The following is a 21,312-nucleotide window of genomic DNA, read 5'->3' as shown; positions in this document are numbered from 1 at the left end:
ATTGGTGAGATAGTGGGTGATAAAGCAGATGGAATCCTGGCTGGATGGTCAGAGCCCAAGGGTTGTGACCAGCCGTACTAAGTCCAGTTGGCAGCCGTCTGCTAGTGGTGACCCTCACGGAAGAACACAGAACGCTGTTTAGTGTCTTTATTAACAATCCAGATGATGGGACAGAGTACGCTCTCGGTAAACTCAAAGATGATGGATGGAGAGAGTGGTGAGGTGGTGGTTGACACCTTGTAGAGTATGACTGCTGCTCACAGGGACCTTCTTTACTATCAGGGTGGTCCATTCTTGGAGATACTCAACACCTGACTCAACAAGGTCCTGGGCAACCTGTTCCTGCTGACACTGCTCGAGCAGAGGAGCTGGACAAGATGATCTCATGAGGTCCATTCCAACCCAAATAATTTTATTACTCTGGAGCCAGCAAGTTGAGGAAAGTGAATCTACCCCTCTTTGGCACTTTTGAGCCTTGTGTTCAGCCTTGGCCTTAGTGCAAGAAAGACACTGATATACTGATGCAAGTTCAGTAGAGACCACAGAGACGGTCGGAGGACTGAAACATGTTATGTACAAGACAGGGCTGACAGATCTGCCTTTGTTCATCCTGCAGAAAAGGAGACAGAAATAAGATCTTGTTGTCTGCAGGTACCTAATGGAAAGCAGGAGGCATAGCCAGACTACTTGGAGGTCCATAGCGAAAGGACAAAAGGCGACACTGGGAATTCCAACGAGATATTAGGAAATAATCTCATTGTGAAGTCAGCCAGTGGAACAGGAGCCCAGAGGAGCTCAGCTGGACCAGACCCTGAGCAACCTCATCAGCTCAGAGCAGGAAGGGCGCCCAGTGTCTTGTAGAAGTTTCTTTGTGTCTGTTCATCATTATCAGTCCAGACTCCATTGGATCAGACAGGTTTTATCTCCTCCTTTTCTAAATGTTCTTTTTCTAGATAGTTTTTTCACTGCTCAGTTGCCCCACAAAAAAGCCCCACGGTGATGCAATGCTGATGCAAGGAAGAGAACATGAAGCCAAAAGTAACAAAAATTCATTCAAAACTTTGGGGGAAAAAAAAAAAAGCACCAGAACACAAAAAAATAAAAACCAATCAAAAATGTGGAAACCCAAATGTCCAACAATTTCATAAGAGATACTGGAATGCTGGAGATGCCGGATACTGGAGATGCTGTTCTCCAAATGCGCAAAATGGAAATTCTTTTGAGATTGATTTTTTTTTCCCAATATTACTTTCCAGACGCGGTTTCTAATTGTAGTTACCTATAAATTTGCTGCTTGCCCGTGTACTGTCACAGTCTTGAGTGCTGCAGCTCTTTATTGCAGAGTAATAGAACATGTTCTTCCTATGCACTGCTGTTTATGGCAGCTTTTTTCTTAGGAAACCACATTGTTGGGGACATAATGGGACTTGACAGGGACAAGTGGTTTTGTAAATAAAATCAAAGTGTATTGTTATTCAGTATTTTCTCTTGCTTTTCTCTTCACACACTTTATTTCATAATAGCCTGTAAGGCAAGGGAAGTATGGCAAATAACAGACACGGATCTATCAATTTTAATCAAGAATACAAATATATAGTCAATAGCATTCACATTAACAAGCACTTGGGGCAGATGGACAATTTGCCACAATGTCAGAGCTGAATGTCAGCCCGAAATCCAAGATTCTTGACTGTTGTGTACAGGGATCACTGTCAAAACAAATCAGTGTTGACTCAGGCTGTTTATAGCCGTGCAATTTCCATCCCTCTGAGAGCGGAGCGCAGAGGATGTGTTGCTCTGTTCCTGGATGGGTTTTACCTGAGGGTAAAGAAGACATTTTTTATAATGAAGGTGGTGAGAGCCTGGCCCAGGTTGGCCAGAGAGGTGGTGGATGATGTCCCTGCTCATGGGGTTGGACTCAGCGACCTTTAAATATCCCTTCCAACCCAAACTATTCCACAACACGATGATTCTGTGATAGGGTGAGCACCAGAGCTCCTGGTTCAAGTTCAAACCATTTAGAATCCTTTCCAATCTTTTAGCGTCTGCTTTTCAAGCGTGAAGGTGAGGGCATGGAGCCTCAGCCAGATGTTTTACAGGGCCTGGCATGTATCGTTTTGTTCATGGGCCATCAGCCACAGGACAAACAGAGAAGCCTGTGTGAGTCTCAGTAGATGGCCAGGATCAAAACGAACAGCTCTTCATTTCCAGCGTGACATATGTGTTTTCATTTCGCTGGTACCCAGAGCTTTGAGGTGGGTTGTCTTTGCCTCAGCAGCACCGACTGGCAGAGGCAGTTAATGGAAATCACAGAGAGGGGCTCTGCCTGGGAGCTCGTTCGTGAATCTGCTCTCATGACATGAATCACTCCAAGCTGTTGCTATGCCAAGCAGTGCTACTGCTCCTCTTCCTCTGAGGAATAAACCAAATAAGTGAATAAACTGAATCAGTTTATCAACAAGGCTCGTTATGGATGAGGACACTTGCAGCATGGCCCAAGTTCAGACACCTGCTTCCATCACCAATGAACTGATCTGCACTGTTCTGTCCTCATCACACTCTCCCCTGAGGAAGGAAATTACTGTTTACCTGTAACAGGTTTTTTTTCCATGTATAAATAAGGTCTGTGACCTCATGGAGCTTCACGGCTTCTTGAAAGCTGGCTGCCTTTCCCAGCCGCCTTTCGGATTGATGAGAAAGCTCAAACAGGTTCAAGTAACTCTTTGGGGAAGGCAAAAGTTCCAGGCTCTGGTACAAGTTACCGTAGCAATTTGTATTTTGATGCTGTACTGATTTCTCTGCCTGATACAGAGAGAGAAAAGTGAGGAGTCTAAGGAGAAGGAAGCACAGCTTGGGCTCTGGGATACAGTCCTTTGCAAGGCTGAGAATAAAGCTTTAAAAAGCCAAAATACACCTTCTATAGAGAAGCAGTGCCTGAAGAACTCTCCATATGCCAGCGTCTAACTGTGAGGTTTGGAATGTGACAAAAACATGGAATTCAGAGGAAAATGACTCATGTAGGAAAAGTACCATGAGTGTCCTCCTTTTTTAAAATTTTTTTTTGAATATGCAGGTCTTTATTTCAGTTTTCAATGTTAAAAGTGAGGTGACATCAAATACCAAAGAGCAGAGAGAATTCCTGAACCAAAAGGAGGGACCTCACTTGATGCATCTGCCTCCCTTAGACAAAGTAAATTCCTTTGACAAGAAGCCAGGACATTTTGTCGACGTGAAAAGGGTCGGTCGGTTAATCACAAGGGCAAACCTCAGGGAAGGGCCCCGCTGGACGCAGAAGAAATGCAGTAAATTAGCGATGCTCAATGTCAGGCTGAGAATTAGGAAGGTTTTGGTGTTCAGACCGTAGTTTAGCAGTGAGCACAATCAGTTTTGAGGTAGTTATTGCAGTTCTCAGGATAGTATGAGCCCCCTGCTCTTCTCTAGTCTGGGCTTGGCAAGGCTTATAGAGGGAAAAAACATTATCTCTGTTCACAAGAGCAAGTGGATCAGACCAGAGCAGGACTCAGAACCACAAATTCTGGGCTCCCTCTTAACACTGGACTCTCCTATCCTTGGGAAGGAAAGCATCTGTTTTGTCTTTGATCACGTTCCAGCTACACCAAGGAAGGAAACTGTTTCCCATGCTGCAAATATCTCAAGTTTTCAGCCTTCCTTCTACAGCTGCATTGAGGGTTAGATTGGATATTGGGAAAAAAATTTTCGTGGAAAGGGCTGTCGGGGATTGGAACAGGCTGCCCAGGGCACCATCCCTGGAGGGGTTTAAAAGGTGTTTAGACTCGGTTCTTAGGGACATGGGTTAGTGCCAGACTCAGGTTATGGTTGGACTTGATGATCCTGAGGGTCTCTTCCAGCTGAAATGATTCTATGAGTCTATGATCATAACCTTGGCTCAGAGCGCCGAGGAAATCATTAAGCTGTGAGAAACAGTGGTGAGAAATTCTTAAGACTTGTGCTTGACAGGAAATAAAATTAGAGCGGTAATGATGAGATGGGCTCGGTTTGAAAAGCAGAATCATCCATGCGAAAGCCAAGCAAATGGATGCAAGGAAGAAACTCAAGAAGAGCTACGTTTGTGTTCCACAGCCCAAGGAAAAGCCCAGATCTTCTCCGAAGGACCCGCCTTGGACAGTACAGTGTGCACGTACCTGCTCCGAAACCGCGGTCCATGGACTGGGCATCACCACCACACTTCCAGTGACTCTGTCGACCTTGCCACGGCCTTTTTCCTGGCGTTACATCGAAGAGTGGACTTGTTTTAAAGGCTCCGCTATCTGTAGATCTGCCTGTCTCACCGCTGCCATTCGCACCATCCCTGGACGTGCACAAACTCACTCTGTGCAGCCAACCTGCCCCCAAAAAAAAGATAACGTATCTCAAAAAATAATAGTCACATTATTTTTCTAAGCAGGACATTCAACACAGGATATTAAATACAACGCTGATTTTGACCTTATAAGCATGAATGAAATGAGCTAAAGCTGTTATTAGGCAAGCGAGCGTCTGGATGATCACAGCCAGAGGGAGATGAAAAATGTGGGTTTTCTTTTTTTCTATTTTTTTTTTAATATCTGAAGACCAGTTTGCACCTTGGAATTCTCTCTGGTTTCCCAGGCAGCCCAAGGAAAGCCACCAGACACTTCATTTCTCTTTGCTGCAAAGCCCTGCAAGATTCCCTCAAGTATCTCTTGCCCTGAGGGTGGAATTTATTCCTCAGATGGAAATATAAAAGAGCCAACCTCTTTTCCTTGCACGTTGTATCGCACCAAACACATTTCCACCCACGAAACAGCACCCACGTTGTTTGGAAGGAAAATAAGCCGAGGCATCTTCTCTAGACTTTCGAAGAAAAGCTATTGTAGCTACACTTGTCTCTAGGAAACTCTGGAGGCTCAAAAGATCCACCACGTGTCCTCTCCCAGGCTGGCACTGAACTGACGCTGCAGGGAGTTTTTTGGTTTGTTTTTTATGAGGTTCGCACCACAGCGGTGCAGTTTGAAAAGCCCCCGTTTTCCTCTCGTTCTGAAGCGAGGCTGCATCTTCATGGCTTCCACGGTACCAAACGTCTTTGGGTTTAAAAACATGCACTAAGTCCTAAATTGCGATGGAGAACAGAAATGCTGCTGTTCCTGGGAGCAGCTGGGCCAAAACGCTCTGAAAATTTCGAGGAGAGTGTGGCGTTTGTTCTGAGCCTGACCCCGGGGCAGCTGCGGCGGAGCAGGGCTCAGGGTCCCCAACCTTTGAGCACTAACGAGTTTCAGCTCAGCACACGGAGACAACGAGACCGAGGCGGCACAGCCTGGCTATCGGCAGTGCTCAAAAATCATGAGATTAGCTGCTTTTTGAAAATAATCCAATATGCAAATTAGCTGCCAGAAGGAAATGGAGACAGCTGGTTGGCAATGTCTAATTTAAATCTATTTAAGGCCAATGATGCTGCAAAGGGCTGTGACTTGAGCATTGCTCTTTAAAGACCCTGGCTCTATTTGAATTGCTTTTGTATAAATGTAGCATGAACAAAGTTACTGCGTCTTCATAAAAACAGATTTTATTTCTCGTTAGCGACTAAGAGCAATTATAAAGCAATAACATGATCTCTCAAAGGAGCTGGAATTAACATGCTGCGTCTCTGAGGTTTGGATGCAGGAGCTCAGCCCACACAGGTGTCCCTGCAGCAGCCTGGCTGAGCCCACCCAGCAAAGTTCTCAACCCACAACTGCTCCATGGCCATCACTGGTGCCTCTGTCGCCTTCCAGGGCATCACTGTAGATCAGAGAGGTTCTCCTGCCCCTCTGCTCTGCCCTGGGGAGACCACACCTGGAATCTTGTGTCCAGTTGTGGCCCCTCAGTTCCAGCAGGACAGGGAACTGCTGGAGAGAGTCCAGCGCAGCCACCAAGATGCTGGAGGGAGTGGAGCATCTCCCGTGTGAGGAAAGGCTGAGGGAGCTGGGGCTCTGGAGCTGGACAAGAGGAGACTGAGGGGGGACTCATTCCTGGGGATCAAGATGGAAAGGGGGAGTGTCAGGAGGATGGAGCCAGGCTCTTCTGGTGACAGCCAGTGACAGGACAAGGGGCAATGGGTGCAAACTGGAACACAGGAGGTTCCACTTGAATTTGAGAAGAAACTTGTTTGGGGTGAGGGTGGCAGAGCCTGGAACAGGCTGCCCAGGGGGTTGTGGAGTCTCCTTCTCTGCAGACATTCCAACCTGCCTGGACACCTTCCTGTGTAACCTCATCTGGGTGTTCCTGCTCCATGGGGGGATTGCACTGGATGAGCTTTCCAGGGCCCTTCAACCCCTGACATTCTGGGATGCTGTGATTTATCTTCTAGTCACCGGCAACAACGCGAGGGTCTACGATATGCCAGTGGGGATAAGGGAACAAGAGCCAGGCTGGAGCAGTGAGGTCCGATGTGGTCCAAACCCCATTCCCGAGCAGCGCACCCCGCGCCCACCCCCAGCGGGTCTGCCCTCACGGGGCGTGGGCGCGTCCCGGGGGCCGGGCGGGTGTCCCATCCCGCCGAGCAGCCCCGGCCCCGGGCTGGGCGGGAGCGGAGCGGAGCGGGGCGCGCGGCGGCGGCGCAGCAGAGCCCGGCCCGGGGGCCGCCGGTATTTAGGGCGGGCGCTGGCGGAGCGGGGAGAGCGGGCGGGACGGCGGGGACGGCAGGTGAGCGCGGGGCGGCGGGGGCGATGCCGGGGAGATGGCGACGGGGCGGGATCCAGCCCCCGCTCGGCCCGGCCGGGGGGTGCCCGCGGGGCCCCGGTCCAAGTTGGCTCCGGTGGAGGGGAAAGGGGAAGAAAAAGGGAAGGGGCGCCCGGGGCTTCCCCGCCGGCGCCGCGACCCCCGCGGCCGGGCCGTGCTCGGCGGCTCCAGGGACGAGGCGGCCGCCGCCCCCGGGACCCGCCGCGGGAAGCCGGGGAGGGAGCGGGGGGCAGGGGATGGAGGCCGGGGCTGCGGCGGCGTCGCCCCGGCTCGCTGGGTGGTGGCGGATGGGGAGAGTGAAGCTCTGTGGTCGGTATTGCCCTCCCGAGCACCGGGGGGCGGCGGTTCCAGCGTTTGTCGTGCAAGTTTGACTGGAAGGGAGGTGAAGCTTTGGTCTCACAGGCGATTTCGAGGTTTAGATGGATATTGCAGGTCTCTTCACCCAGGTGCAGGGTGATGTTGGGTGAACGGACTGCTTTAAAAGTGTAAATTGATGTGGAATTCTCTTTGGGTGAGTGAGGCTCTGAGATTTGTCCAGTTACGTTTGTCCCTGCGTTATCCCACACCATTTGTATCCCACGAGTGGCCCAGCCGCCTGGCTTCTTCCCCAGTCCTGCTTCAGGTAACCAAATGTCACCTCCATTCAGGTGCTAGTGCAAAGCAAGGAGTTCACCTCTGTGATCTCGTCCTCCTGGAGTCCTCACCCTTCCATGCTGATGTACCTGCTCGTATTCGAGCCAGGAGCTTCAGGGCAAAGCCCGCTGTTTCCTCACTTGTAGCCACCGTGTTGCATGTCGCAGCAAATGATGAATGTGAACCACTTTTGGGATGAACTTTGGTACCACAGCGAAGAGCAGGAGCCAGCCAAGGCCAATGATGGGCAGCATTGCCCTGCGGTCGTGAGATGGTCCTGATTTTTCCAGGATGCTGTGGGCAGCACCGCGTGAGACCTGAAGAAGGACTTCAAGGAGAACAGCGTTTCCCCAGCAAGACAGTCCCTTCCCAGTTGTGCGCCTGGTGTAAACCCTGAGCAAGGAACTTCCTTTGCAAAACTACGTGCACAACTGCCCTCGGAGTGGTGGGAATGACTTCGCCAGTAACTGTAACTTCCTCATTGCAGGAGCTGTTGTCGATGGAGTGCAAAACGGATCATTTCAGGAAGCGATGGTTGGGATCTGTGAGGTTCCTCAAGACAAATTTGCTATTGTTTTTCGTGTTCTCCCCAAAGTTAAGGTGGCGACATAACAAAGGGTTTAGGCTGCACATCACGCACGCCTCTCAGATATGAAAACGAACAAATATCAAACACATTGTCAATCTGTTGTTTTTCGTGTTGCCTGTAACGTTTTCTGGTTCTGCCATTTGACCCCAGATCCTGATGGTCTCAGGGCAGCGTCCTCATCAGCCATCACTCAGCTATTTTTCCTGAAATCACAGATTGTTCTGTCTTGCTTGCAGCTGATGGTCACTCCCTGTATCACAGAAATTGAGCAAGTGTGAGTAAATGGCAGAGAATAAGACAATAAAAAAAAATCAATCTTTCTCTGTGATGTGAACAATGCTGGTTTCCAGCTTTCTTCGAAATCTGGGAAGTATATTTCTTGAAGTAAGACTGAGATGTTCCTTCTGTCTGTCCTGCCAGCTCCCATTACTGACCCTGTATGAGCACAGAGATGTTGTGCAGAGGAGAATTGTGGCTCTGAAAAGGTGGAGTCTGGGGGCTCTGGCGCCCCAGGGACACCCAGTGACAGTTGTTATTCTGTGTCATTGCTCACCGGTCTGTGCTTAAAGGCAATCAAAATTACCTTCATTGTTCTGCCCACCTGGAGCACCACAGCGCTGAGTCCTAAGCCAGTTCCAGATCTGAACCAGGATGTTCTGCAAAGCTTGAGCTGTCTTAGGTTTTTGTTAGTTTTGAATTGTCTGAGTTTACACTGTATTGCGTTGAAAAAAAGAAAAAAAAATCTGAAGTTTTGCATGATTTTATACAGTCTAATCCGTTTTGCTTCCCTAGTGCCGAACTGGTTATCGGAAATCACATTCCACAGAGATTGTTTGACCTGTTGTTAACCACTTTCTGTGATGGAGATGTCAATGTCCCCAAGACTTTCTCAACCCTTATCGTCTGCAAGGCTTTCCTAAGGGCTCAGTCTTGCTGCAGTTAAATCCTTGTCCTTTCAGTGATATTAGTCATGGGGAACAGACAATTCCTTCCTGTTCTGCAGCAGATAAACTGTCGAACGTCTCTGTCAGCTGTGTCCTTTCTAGCTCAGACATCTCTGTTCATTGAGTTTACTCCCATATATTCACTTTTCTGTCCTACACTACGCAGGGCTTTTACTGAGCTAGTTACTCCCCATCACACAATCAGGCAGCCACTGGTTTCTATATTATTTAAATACCTTGAATTTGTTCTTAAGATCGAGTTTCATTGTCTTAATCCTGTTCCCTAGTATGCTGGAACCCCTCCAGTGTCATTTTACCGCATGAAGCGCCACATCCGCTTCATCACCCAAATGTAGCAACCACGGGGCCTCCTTGTTCCCATCGTGGTAGAATTGCTGCGTTTCATTCTGCAGGTGTGTACTTTAAATCCCTGTGTGCATTTTTAAGGTTTGACTGTTTATTTAATGCAAGTATTAGCACATCAGCTAACGCTCTACCAATCCCTGGCCAGGCAAAGCTGTAGGCAACTTTGGGGAAAAAAATTAATCCTTCTTGACTTCTGGACTGGACAAAAGGAATGAGACCTGCAAGAATACAAAGAAATAGAAGGTTGGCAAAGGGCAGAGGTGGTGTTAAACATTGCCAATATTTGCTTGCCAGCTATATAGTTGCTTATTTAAAATGGAAAATGTTCTGTATGCAATTTATCATCTAGAGTACTGTTTTCTATATTGGAGAAACAAAATAGGCATAGCTGATTGAATTTGAAATAGTCACAATAAACCCAGCAGTAGGGATTTAGTTGTGCTGCATGAACATATGCAGTGTCATGTCTGCTTCTCTAGAAACATGAACTCTTCTGTTCAGCTCCCGCTGTGTTATGTCCAACACAATGCAGTGTTATTGATCAATGGTTAATCTATACTTAAAGTATTTGAGGTTTGTAATTTCCCTTTATTGGCTGGACACCAGCACAACTGAATTCAGCAATGCTGATGAAGACATCCCAGAGCAAAGAAAGGTCAGGAGGGTGCAAAGCAGCTATGACTGGAGTATCAGAGCTCCATGTCTTGAAATCCACTCCAGGATTAAAAAGCTGTTTGGTGTTGATGTGAAATACACCCGAGATCTCAAAAAACAGCTTAAATAATCAGAATAACCAGCATAGCCAGTAACACAGTAGCTTTGTTACACCCTATACACAGGAGAAATTCAGGTGCAAACTCATGTTCTTGTTGATTCAGCTCAGAGTCTGAGGAATTTTGACTCATTTGCCTGCAAAAATCAGGAACCAGGATCTGGTATAGTGGTTTGGATTTAAGATGACAATAGTGTTGATAACACACTGATGCTTCAATTGTTGCTGAGTAATCAAGGACTTTTCAGCTTCTCATGCTGTTCCAAGTGTCCAAGATGCTGGGATGGGAAGCAGTGAAATGAACTCCTCGCTCTGCTTTGCTTGCACAGTTTCTGCTTTACCTGTTCAACTGCCTTTATCTCAACCTATGAGTTTTCTCACTTTTAACCTTCCAATTCCCTTCTCCAGCCCACTGGGAGCGAGGGAGTGGGCGGCTGTGCGGGGCTTAGTTGCAGCTTGGGTTAAACCACAACAGTCGCTCTGCCATGCACAGAATAAAGCGGCAAAGGAAGGTCTTGCTGGGTCGCCACTTCTTCCAGGTGCTCTCGGCTTCTCCCCAAAACTGTGACGTCCTTGCAGCTCTTAGGTGGAAAACAAATGAGCAATTGAAGTTGTGCTCACCCCTCTCTCCCGGGGACGTGGCAGCTCGTCTCAGGGCAACAGGGACTCTTCTGTATATATATTTTATTTTCTGTCAGGTTTATTCTGTCTTAGTTATAACTTTTGCAAAATGTTGTTATTTCAGGCAGCTTAATCCAAAGCTAGGCAACTATGGTTACTTTTGCCACGTATCCAGTCCTTTATACTGATGTTTGCAAACCTACTCACATTACATTTTACAGATTTTACCAATTTGACCATTTTCACTTTTCCACAGACACCGTCATTTCTGCGGATCCCAGTTTTCTGTGCAATACACTGTTTTTCTCCCAGAAACTGCATCCTGACTTGATTTTGATCTCTGGACTGGCAGGTTCCTATAGCTTCTTCTAAATGTATTTCCTGATGTTTGGACGGGTGTCTCGTCTCCAAGTTGGACTCCACAGATACTCTTATGCTGCAAGTGTCTGAAATATGCAAGAACTTATTAAAAACCTCCGGTTCAGAGTGCCATCTGCTGTTTGTCAGCAGCTTCATTACTGGTCAAGGTTTCAGCATGACAGAATATGTCTGTTTTATTTAGGTAGGATAGTGGATTCCACATTTAAATGAAAAATTAGAATCCATTGCAAAAAAGATGGGAAAGCAACGGGAGTTTCAGTAAACAGAAATCTAGCTCTAACTATATGTACGACCTTGTACTTGACTTAATTTAACGACTGCTTAAGATTTTTATTATTGTTATTTTTAGTCAGTGTGTATAGGTTAAGCAAATGACGGGTTTTTTTCTCCCAGCAGGAAAATAATTTACCTCTATTTGGGACTTTTTCTTGAGTAAAAGGTAACTTAGCTGAAATATTAAATTATTGGGAAGATATTCATTTTAGCTAGATGGTAATTAAAATTAATTACATCCTAATATACTCATTCTAACTGGAGTCCTGATACTACTTATTTATTATATGCTGCTTATAAGGGAAGGATTATTTTGACTAATTATACTGCATATGTCTATAGACCCTCATGGTAATTTAGCACGTGTGGAATATATTTTAATGTCAGCACAAGTGAATACCCACGATAAAGCCCTAAGTAGGGAACAAAAATTCTGTCAAGCCCATTTGCTCTCACAATCTGTTTTAATCTGAAACCAATGAATAATATTGACTGGCTGCCTTGCACCATTATTGATCCATCTCTGGTAGATGCTGCCTTGCCAGTTGTATTTCTGTACGTATTTCTTGGTGGAAGACTCACAATCAAAAGACTTCTTCTGTATCCACGAGTTCCATGTTTTATTTAATTTAAGAATCTATGCTACTTGAAGTTTTGAGGACCCCGGTATAAATCCTACAAGATGTGTCTGTTGCAGGGTTTGGAAACTTGACCTGGAGTTACTCTTGAAAATTACTTTCAGTCATGATAGCCATATTTGTGGGGCAGAAACATCTAATGCACTCTTTCTGTGTATATGATCCATGCCTGACTTGGAGCATTTGTATAAAAAAATGGGTCTTTTCCCTTGGTAATCTCATCACGGGAAAACATCATTTATTTATAAAACTCAATTCAGTAACTCAGTATCTGTTGAAGCGCTGTTTGGTTTCCATAGGACTTTCTCCCGGTGGTGATAGAGTTGTAGAAGTTGATGTATCACTGTATACAATCCACAGGCTGTCCCCTTTACTGGTCTGTTGAAAATTAATAATTCATTTGAACTCTAGGCTAATTCGTTTGGCTGAAAGTACCGTGTGAGTGGTGATGTGCACTTCATTTTATTTCACATCGCTGGATTTGTTCTGACGCTGAACAATACTTGCAATACATGTGGAAGGCTCAACGTTACTTTTCTCAGTAACCAAAACCAAGATTGGGGTTGGCTTTAGTTTTTAAGTCACACAGTCTTTAATATTGCTAATCAGTCTGGTGGTTTTCTTTTAGATTTTTCTCCTGCGTGGGATGTGTGACCGGCCGGTGTTCAGGTAAGTTGTGCCTCACAAATCTGTTGAAGAAATTAAGCAAAGCTGGTGAGTATTCGGATTGGGTGGAGTCCAACTGATATAACTACTTGGACTCTCAAGAGACATTTTTGCCAGAGATTCTTAAAGAATGTAAATAAAGAAGCTCAGGCTACCCAACATATTAAATGATCTGGAAAGTACAGGAATAGTGGAGTGATGACATCTGCTGATGAAAGAAAGGTCTTCAAGGTAATAAAGACAAGGACTAACTGTGCAGAGTTGCAAAGAACCTTAGTTTAAAAGTGGGAGAAGGATTACACTACAGATAGATATAAAAAGTGAGCAAGCAGGAAAAAATGCTGGTGTTACCACCCGTGGCTTTGGAATGATATTAATTGGGACTGTTCTGTGGAAATGTCAGATCAGTGCCACGTAATGATTAAAAAAGCGAAGTAAACCTCAGGAATTATTAGGAAAGAAATTGAGAACAGAAGACCCCTTTATGCTGCAGTATAAATCTGTGGTGTATCTGCATCTTCAACACTGTGTGTGTTTTTCTGGTCTTTCTGTCTCACAAAGAACGTATCAGAGCTGGGGAAGCGTTGGAAAAAGGCAACAGGGTTGAGCTGAGCGCACGGGCCGTTGTTGGAGACGGGTGACTTTGGTCACTATGGCCACGTTCAAAAATGCTGAAGAGTTGAACCGCTATTCAGTGTCACAAACATGGTCATCTTAGGATGTTCTCTTCAGCTTTATGAAGGTTTCAGGTTACACTAAGTGAATCTAAAGAAAAGTATGGGAAGGCTGTAGATTGTATGCAGTGTATACATCAACTTCTACAACTCATATCACCACTCTAACTAAAACATTTGCTTTCTTTTTCCAGATCCCCTTAACCCATCTATCCTTCCTCTTTTGAGGGAACCACCACCCCACAAGTTACTACAATCGTTCACCATGAGCATGATCAAGAACATCTCATGCTTCAGTGCCAATGCTTTGAATTCTGGTACCAACCACTGACTTCAGCATTCAAAGACTGAATGTTGAAGAGAAAACTCGAATGGTCCAGAGGAACAAATGAAAACAGAGCTCTGCGCTTTTCAGAAAGAGGCCTTGATTTACAAATCTGGGAGAAATTGTGTTTACAGGAGGAATCCAGACAGTATTGGTTTATATCTTGGGTGCTAATAAAGTGTCCCTTATAAATATAAAAAATGTGACATTCAGCCATTAGAGAAGAAGGGAAAATAGCTTTGTGCCAAGCATAGCAGCATCAATTACATGGCGGAGGTTTCTTTTTCGGCCTCTCGCTCTGCAGTATTGATTTATGTAGCTTTGCAGAAGGTTAGTTCAGAAAGGAGGTGTGAATAAAAGATAATAAAGAATGATTTAGTTGTCTGCAAGATGAAAATGAAAACCACCTAAATTCCCGTCACTTACAGTGCTGCTCATGGTGCCACCCAGCAGAATCACGTCTGGTTGATCGTGTTGACATTTTGCTTTAACAATGATGTCATTGATGTGATGGAAAATGTAGCTTAGGAGAGCACCTCATCTACTGTGTCAGCTGGAGTTTTCAACAAGTTAATATTTCTTCAGTGTCGGACTCTGGTATGAAAAGTTCTATTTTAGCGAAAAAGTGTCTTTCGTCATCTTCCCTGGGAAGTGAGAAGTGAGAGCAGAGCAGAGGATGACTCAGTATAACCGCTCAGCAGAGCTCGCTCTCCAGAGCTCAGCAAATAAGTCATTAAATTTCACCGAAGCTTTGGATGAAAGGACACTATTAGGGCTGAAGATTTCACTGTCAGTCCTCCTGTCTGTTATAACTTTGGCAACAATCCTTGCAAACGTTTTCGTTGTTATTACCATTTTTCTCACTAGAAAGCTCCACACACCTGCAAATTACCTCATCGGCTCCTTGGCGGTGACCGATCTTCTAGTGTCCGTCCTCGTGATGCCCATCAGCATCGCTTACACTGTCACCCACACATGGGCCTTCGGCCAGGTGTTGTGTGACATCTGGTTGTCGTCAGACATCACGTGCTGCACGGCCTCGATCCTGCACCTCTGCGTCATCGCGCTGGACCGGTACTGGGCCATCACGGATGCTCTGGAATACGCCAAGCGCCGAACAGCCGGCCGCGCGGCGCTCATGATCGCTGTGGTCTGGATGATCTCTGTCAGCATTTCCGTGCCACCGTTCTTCTGGAGGCAGGTGAAGGCTCATGAAGAAATCGCAAAGTGCGCCGTGAACACGGATCAAATTTCCTACACGATTTATTCCACTTGTGGAGCTTTCTACATCCCCAGCGTGCTCCTCTTAATATTATATGGTAGAATTTATGTAGCAGCGCGATCCAGGATTCTGAAGCCACCCTCGCTATATGGGAAACGATTTACGACCGCTCACCTGATTACCGGCTCTGCCGGCTCTTCCCTCTGCTCAATTAACGCCAGCATGCACGAAGGGCATTCCCATCCAGGTGGATCCCCAATATTTATCAATCATGTTCAGATAAAACTTGCGGATAGTGTCTTGGAAAGGAAGAGAATTTCTGCTGCAAGAGAAAGGAAAGCCACCAAAACTTTAGGTATTATTCTGGGCGCTTTCATTTTCTGCTGGCTGCCTTTTTTTGTCATGTCCCTGGTCCTACCCATCTGCCAAGACGCTTGTTGGTTTCATCCCATCCTGCTGGACTTCTTTACGTGGTTAGGTTACTTAAACTCATTGATTAATCCTGTCATTTATACAGCTTTTAATGAAGAATTTAAACAGGCTTTCCAAAAACTAATACATTTCAAGAAGGGTTTGCCTTGAGCTTCTCCTATTGCGCTACCAACCTTGTGCAAGGAAACTTTCTGTGCTTCTATTCCTGAGGTGCAGAGGGGAAATTGCCATCTCTGCCGCTACCCCGTGCTGTGCATGTAACCAGGAACTTCTTGCCGATATGTTACTTTCTGTCTGGAATTCTGTATTGCCGCATATTTGCAGGACATCGGTATTTCTGCTGTATATTAATAACTTATGTAAGGCTGAGCAAGTTTCTGGAGAACAGGATCTGCATCTTCTATGGCATGTAACCTGTTCATTTGACATTGATAAAACCTGTAAGTCTTTCAGAAGTTGTGTGACACTGACTATAAGCAGGGCATGGAAAACATAGCACGTCTGTAAATTTTGTGGATATTTCACAAATTCTGCATTTGAAGCTATGCTTTTGGTGAACTGTAGAAAGAATACAACTTATTTGAAGTAATTTTTACACATTTTATCATAGCTGGTGCAGAAACATTACAAAATAAATAGCATGAAAATTATTTAAAAGCAGCTCGCTCTTATGTTTCTGTTATTTACTCTTTTTTTCATGCACAACTGAAAGAGCAAAATGTGTTTAGTGCCAGTGTGGAATGGCTGGGGCCTCAAAATCGAGCCAGAAGGTTCATTCCTTGGTGGAAATAAATGAGGAGTGTGAGAGAATGAAGGAAAACTTTCTTAGTAATTAAGGTTATTGGGGTGGATGTGACATCACTGTCTGGAAGTCTTTAAGAAGGGGTCAAACACACATTTGTCAGCAATTGCAATGTCAGGACCCTCTTCTGGGGCTGTGGAGAGCGGTACAGGTCCCTTCTAACCTGCACTCCTCCATCTCTGGGCTTATTTCCTTCATTTGGTTGCCCTCGATGATCCAGAGTGTCTCTTCCGACTGAAATGATTCTGTGATTCTATGATTTAGCAGGTGGGAAGCTGACACATGGAGGTCTTGCTTGAAATCTCAGACAGGACAGCACATCAAATGGTGCAGCCCAAATTTAATTCAAATTTTAGAGCCTCCGTGCTGCAGATGAGCAGTGTGTATTGCTTGGAAACTGTTATCCCATTGTCCCTCTGACCACACTTCCACCTCTCAACCTGCCAAAATTCATCTCTGCCATTCACCGTGGCCATTCTAACATACTCCACCACAGCCCAGGTCGAGCAAGATCTCCTAGGTAACCTAGGACATTGCGTATTCCAGAACATGGACATTCCTCCTTAAGGAGATGGATAATCAGCCAATTCCTCCCCAGAGAACACAGTCTGTGTTATTTTAGAATAATCCTTTCCATCATGGGTCTTGGTGATACAGGTCCCCCTGGACAGTAGTGACCCACATCAGCATTTCACTCAGCCATGGTTGGAAGAGCCAACGCTTAAAAAGACTTTATGCTCCTGAGTCCACGTGACTGGAGTTCTTTGCATCCTCTACCACCTATACAAGGATTCAGAGGAGACTTTCTGCAAGTGGATAAAGGACAAACCAAGTAAACGATAGCCAAGGTCACAGGCAGAACCCACAACGAAGGTCTAGGTTCCTCGGGGACTTGAATGAGAGAATCAAAGATGGTTTCTTCGTCTCTCCTCCAGCAGCCTTGGAGCAGCTCATGCCAACATCTCACTGGACGTACTGATAGAAGTAATGGCAGCTCAAGTTGCTCAAGTCTGGGGACATACAGTACATAGAATCAGAGTAATTCAGGTGGTAAGGGACCTCTGGAGGTCACTAGTCCAAAATTGGGCCAATTGGGAGGTCGCTAGTCCAAAATTAGTCCAGGGCCAGTTGTGACATCAGACCACGTTACTCAAGGTTTTTTTTGGCCTTCCATGGATGAAGATGCACAACCACTCCGGGTAACCCGTTCCAGTGCTCGACTGTCCTCATGGCGAAAAAGGTTTTCCTTGCAGTTTGAAGCTCTCTTTTTTTGTCAATTTATGTCTCTTGTCTCTCAGTCTCCCACCAATCACTTCCTCATAGGTCCAGGGACTGTCCACCCATCCAGACCACAACATCCCAGATTGGATGTTTCCCTGCTGTATCTTTACAGCTGGTTCTAAATGGTCAGTGGATTGAGATTCTTTCACTATTGCCAACAGTCCAGGAGAAGATGGCTCAAATGGATTAAAGACCAGTGGGCAAACGGAGGCGTGGGATGAGGAAACCACACTCTTAGGGAAGCCCTTAGAGAAAAAGGCTTCCTCTTTACATCATCCCCTTAGATTGAGGGATATTATCTCTGCTTCCATGCCGATGTTCTGGCCCTGCTCTTTGCAAAGGACACAGTGTCCTCTGTTTCTTCCCTCTATTTAGATGGGTATCTGGAACCTCTCTACCTGGGATCATGAGTTGCTTGACTTTCCCCGGTTCCTAGCTAGAAAATTTTGCCCTCTTTGTACATATACAAACAAAGCTGGAAAGACGGAAAGAAGAGCAAGACCTTGACATTACCGCCCACTAGTTAGAACACACCTAGAGAGCAGAAGACACAGGGGGAAGTCTGTTCTCTAATAAGTAATAGATGGTTTATACACAACAGAATTACTTGAGCAGATGCAACTGTGAAATTCATCCTTCAGTATCTGGGGAGTGACTGTTTAAAAACAGGCTTCCCAGCAGAGTATTTTGGTCATTGACTTAGGGGGTTGGCATCTCCAGGAAAGATCTGGGTTGGCGTCAGTACCCAAAGCCAAGCAAAGTTCCCAGCTGAGAAACCTGGGACAGCCCCTACCTGTGCTCAGGGACCTGGTGGCCAAATATCTCCACAGAATTCCTCCTGATGGTTCACCTGCCTGATGTGCATCATCAAACACAGCTAATGGTCCTGCAAGGGCCTTTGAGAGGCCAACTAGCCCATCCCTATTGCTCTGTCTGGTTCAACTATGCGTTTGTCCTTTTCCTGTCTTGTCTACTCTTGATTTCCAGTGATGAACAGAATGGCAAAATATCACAGCACAGGAAGAAGATCCACTACTATTCTTTGGGCTTTTATAAGACTGTTTAATTCAAAAGCAAACAAACTAGGCCCTTTCTTTGATTAGATTATAGGGTAATTTTAAAAAGGGCACGTGGTCTAATTACACCATTCTTAATGCTGGTAAACATTTGATCTAGTGCTTCAGGAACTCATATAGGAAAAAAAAGTGATATGGAACTGGAAAACACTAGCTAAGGATTATAAATGAAAGATAAATAGGCTCTGAGTTGAAAGAAGGTGGCTATCATGTCACAGAGATCAATGTCCATATTTACCATGTCATTAGTGCTGTGTTGATCGCAGTCAGGAGTACACAAACGCATTTCATGGAACGTGCACGCAATTAAATTTCAGTGCGGGTTATTCCTACAACTGGGGAAGAGGATGAGTGTCAGCAATGAGGAGTCAACACGACTCAAGGTGAGCAAGATAATGAAAGTGGAAGCTGGTCAGTCCTCCCAGGACAAGCTTGAGTCTTGCAACGCGAAGGGAGGATGGTCATGGAAAGTGTGTGGATTGACGCGACACTGCCATGCTCACCAATACAAAATCCCTGAAGGATGTAACCTGTTGACTGTGGAGTTCGTTTTGTTGATATGACACCTTCAGCCCAACAGCCCAGCCAGTTCTTCATTCACCTCACACTCCAGTTATCCAGTCCAAATCTCACCAACTTGCCTACAAGTGTAGACTGTGGGAGAGACCACGTCAGAGGCCTTGATCAATCAATACAACACTGTGGCAGAATGCAAACCCCCCTCTCTCCCCCTCCCTTCTTCAGTTTGGAAGGAGTAGACACATCTCCCTCTCTCTCTGCTACTTGAGGCCAACAGCTTCTTTTGTTTGGTCCCAGAGCCCCTGGCCAGGGTCGTTAATAGAGAGGAGAAGGCAGCGCCGAGGCGCCAGGGAGCCGCTGGGCACCCGCGGCCAGTGTGGGGGATGTTTGGAGGCTTCAGGGGCACCCACAGCCAGTATGGGGGTGCAGAGAAGCTTCTGGAATGCCCACAGTCAGATCTGATCAGCCAGTATAAAAACGGGACTCTCGTCGAGACTCTGCCCATTGTCGCGGGTCTCTCGGAGCACGAGCGAGATGCTGCCGCCGGGACCCCCCCGGGATGGACACTGCGCTTGCCTCGCCGCCACGGTGTGAGGAAAACTTCTTGCAGGATTGCGAGTATGTTTATACTTTTCGTGCACATATGCACACGTAACTTTCTGTGCTCCATATGAGCACGTGTAAAATTAATCCTCGCAGAATCGTGGGTGTATTTTCCTTCCGTGCACATATGCACGTGTAACTTTCCATGCACATTTGCACGCATACTTTCCGTGCTTAATACGAGCACGTGTATAAGTTATTTCCTCGCCCAATCGCGAGCGGCCACCGAGAGCCCCTCGCACAATTGCGAGTGTATTTTCCTCCCGTGCTTCCACATAAGCACGTGTTATATTCTGTGCACATTTGCACGTGTAAGTAAATTAACCCTCGCAGGATTGCGAGTGTATTATAAACTTACCCTTGCACAATCGCGAGTGTACACTTTCCGTATTCCAGGACTCAGGGGCAGCTCCGGTATTGTTTTGGGTGAAGCCACGTGCATGCACACTGTGGACCGCCTGTTGTATTAGTTGCTGCCCCTTAATAATTTTCCTCAACTGATATCCGAACCTTTATTTAAGTCACTTTGGAGTGCTAAAACCCTGTTTCTCACCGGTTTAATAAAAGTTGTTTTGGACCCTGTTGTCCCTTAAACTAACCTCGGGGTGCCTCCGTGACAAACACCCAGTGCCTTCCTGTTGTCAACACAGGCTGTTGTCTCATTGTAGGAAGTCATCAGGTTGGTCAGGTGCAACTGGCCCTCAGTAAATCCTTGCTGTCTGCTCCCAGTCACTTTCTTGCCCTTCATGTGCTCCGGGAGCTTTTAGAAACTAATTCAGTAAATATCAGGATCTTATCATGACTATAATTTATATATAGATATATATAAATACCTAAAGCCTGATTATCTGGAATCAGATAATAACAGGAGAATCTCCACTTCCATTAAAAAAAAAAAAAAAAAAAATTCAGTCTTCCTTTGCAAAGAAAAGCAAGAAAATTTGATTTCATGGATACCACTGGCTCAGAAAACAGTGGGCTGATTCAACTCACTAATCTGGCAGAAAAGTGTCCACTCTGTGTTAATTTTCTGCCAGTTTAATGAACTGAAGAAATGCCAAAACTGGTGCAACAGGAGCAGCACAGACTCACAAGCAGGGAGGGAAGCAGAACCGCATGTATCATCAGCTGCAAGCTGTTAGATCAACTTAGACACCTCATTTAAATTCACCATAGAAACAGAGCAAGTACAGAATAGCAAGAATATCTGAAGAGTCAGTTCAGGGACTTCATGAACTGGAAGATGACTCAGGTAGACATTTTTAATAGCCACTTAGGAATCTGTTCTCTGTGAGCTTGTCTAATCCCTTTTCAATCTCATGCCTCCGGTGCTCACGGCATCCTGCAGCCACCCGCTTCTCACGTTATCAAGCTGTGCGTAAACCGCACGAGCTACTTTTGTTTGTTTAAAGCTACTACACCCATATGGGTCCTCTGCTGCCGGACATGCTGACAGCTCCTATTGCTTCCCCGTATTATTCACGACTTTATGGGTGTTTGTCATTCCCCCTCACCCCATCATCTCTGCTCACATCTGCCCATATTACTTACACCCTGCATCTTGGAACTAAATAACTTCTTCTGTCAAGTACCATAAGAAAAGGACCCTGCTGCTCCACAGTGATAGTTTCCCAGGTGAGAAAGGGATGGCCGCTTCCCTCCCAGCTTTAACCCATCTGTTGCATTAAAAGGGTCAATTTGGCAGAAATTAAACACCCTTGCGTTCCAGCTTGTCCTCAGGTATTTCTGGGGGCTGGGGAGAGCTGAGCTCAGCTTCT

At 45.9% G+C, this 21,312-nt stretch overlaps 1 protein-coding gene across 1 annotated transcript; it reads left to right on the top strand.

The window, feature by feature from the left end:
* Positions 1-14,275: 14,275 nt before the first annotated feature.
* On the top strand, positions 14,276-15,732 carry HTR1D (5-hydroxytryptamine receptor 1D; the record flags this gene model as incomplete). The annotated part of the gene is made up of 1 exon (XM_082071580.1): positions 14,276-15,732. One exon carries the CDS (start codon positions 14,276-14,278, stop codon positions 15,401-15,403), a length of 1,128 nt encoding a protein of 375 aa, XP_081927706.1. The 3' UTR covers positions 15,404-15,732.
* Positions 15,733-21,312: the final 5,580 nt, after the last annotated feature.

Source organism: Streptopelia decaocto (genome assembly GCF_964273445.1).
Source record: "Streptopelia decaocto genome assembly, chromosome: 23".
Lineage (NCBI taxonomy): Eukaryota > Metazoa > Chordata > Aves > Columbiformes > Columbidae > Streptopelia > Streptopelia decaocto.
This window is presented reverse-complemented; position numbering and strand designations above follow the sequence as displayed.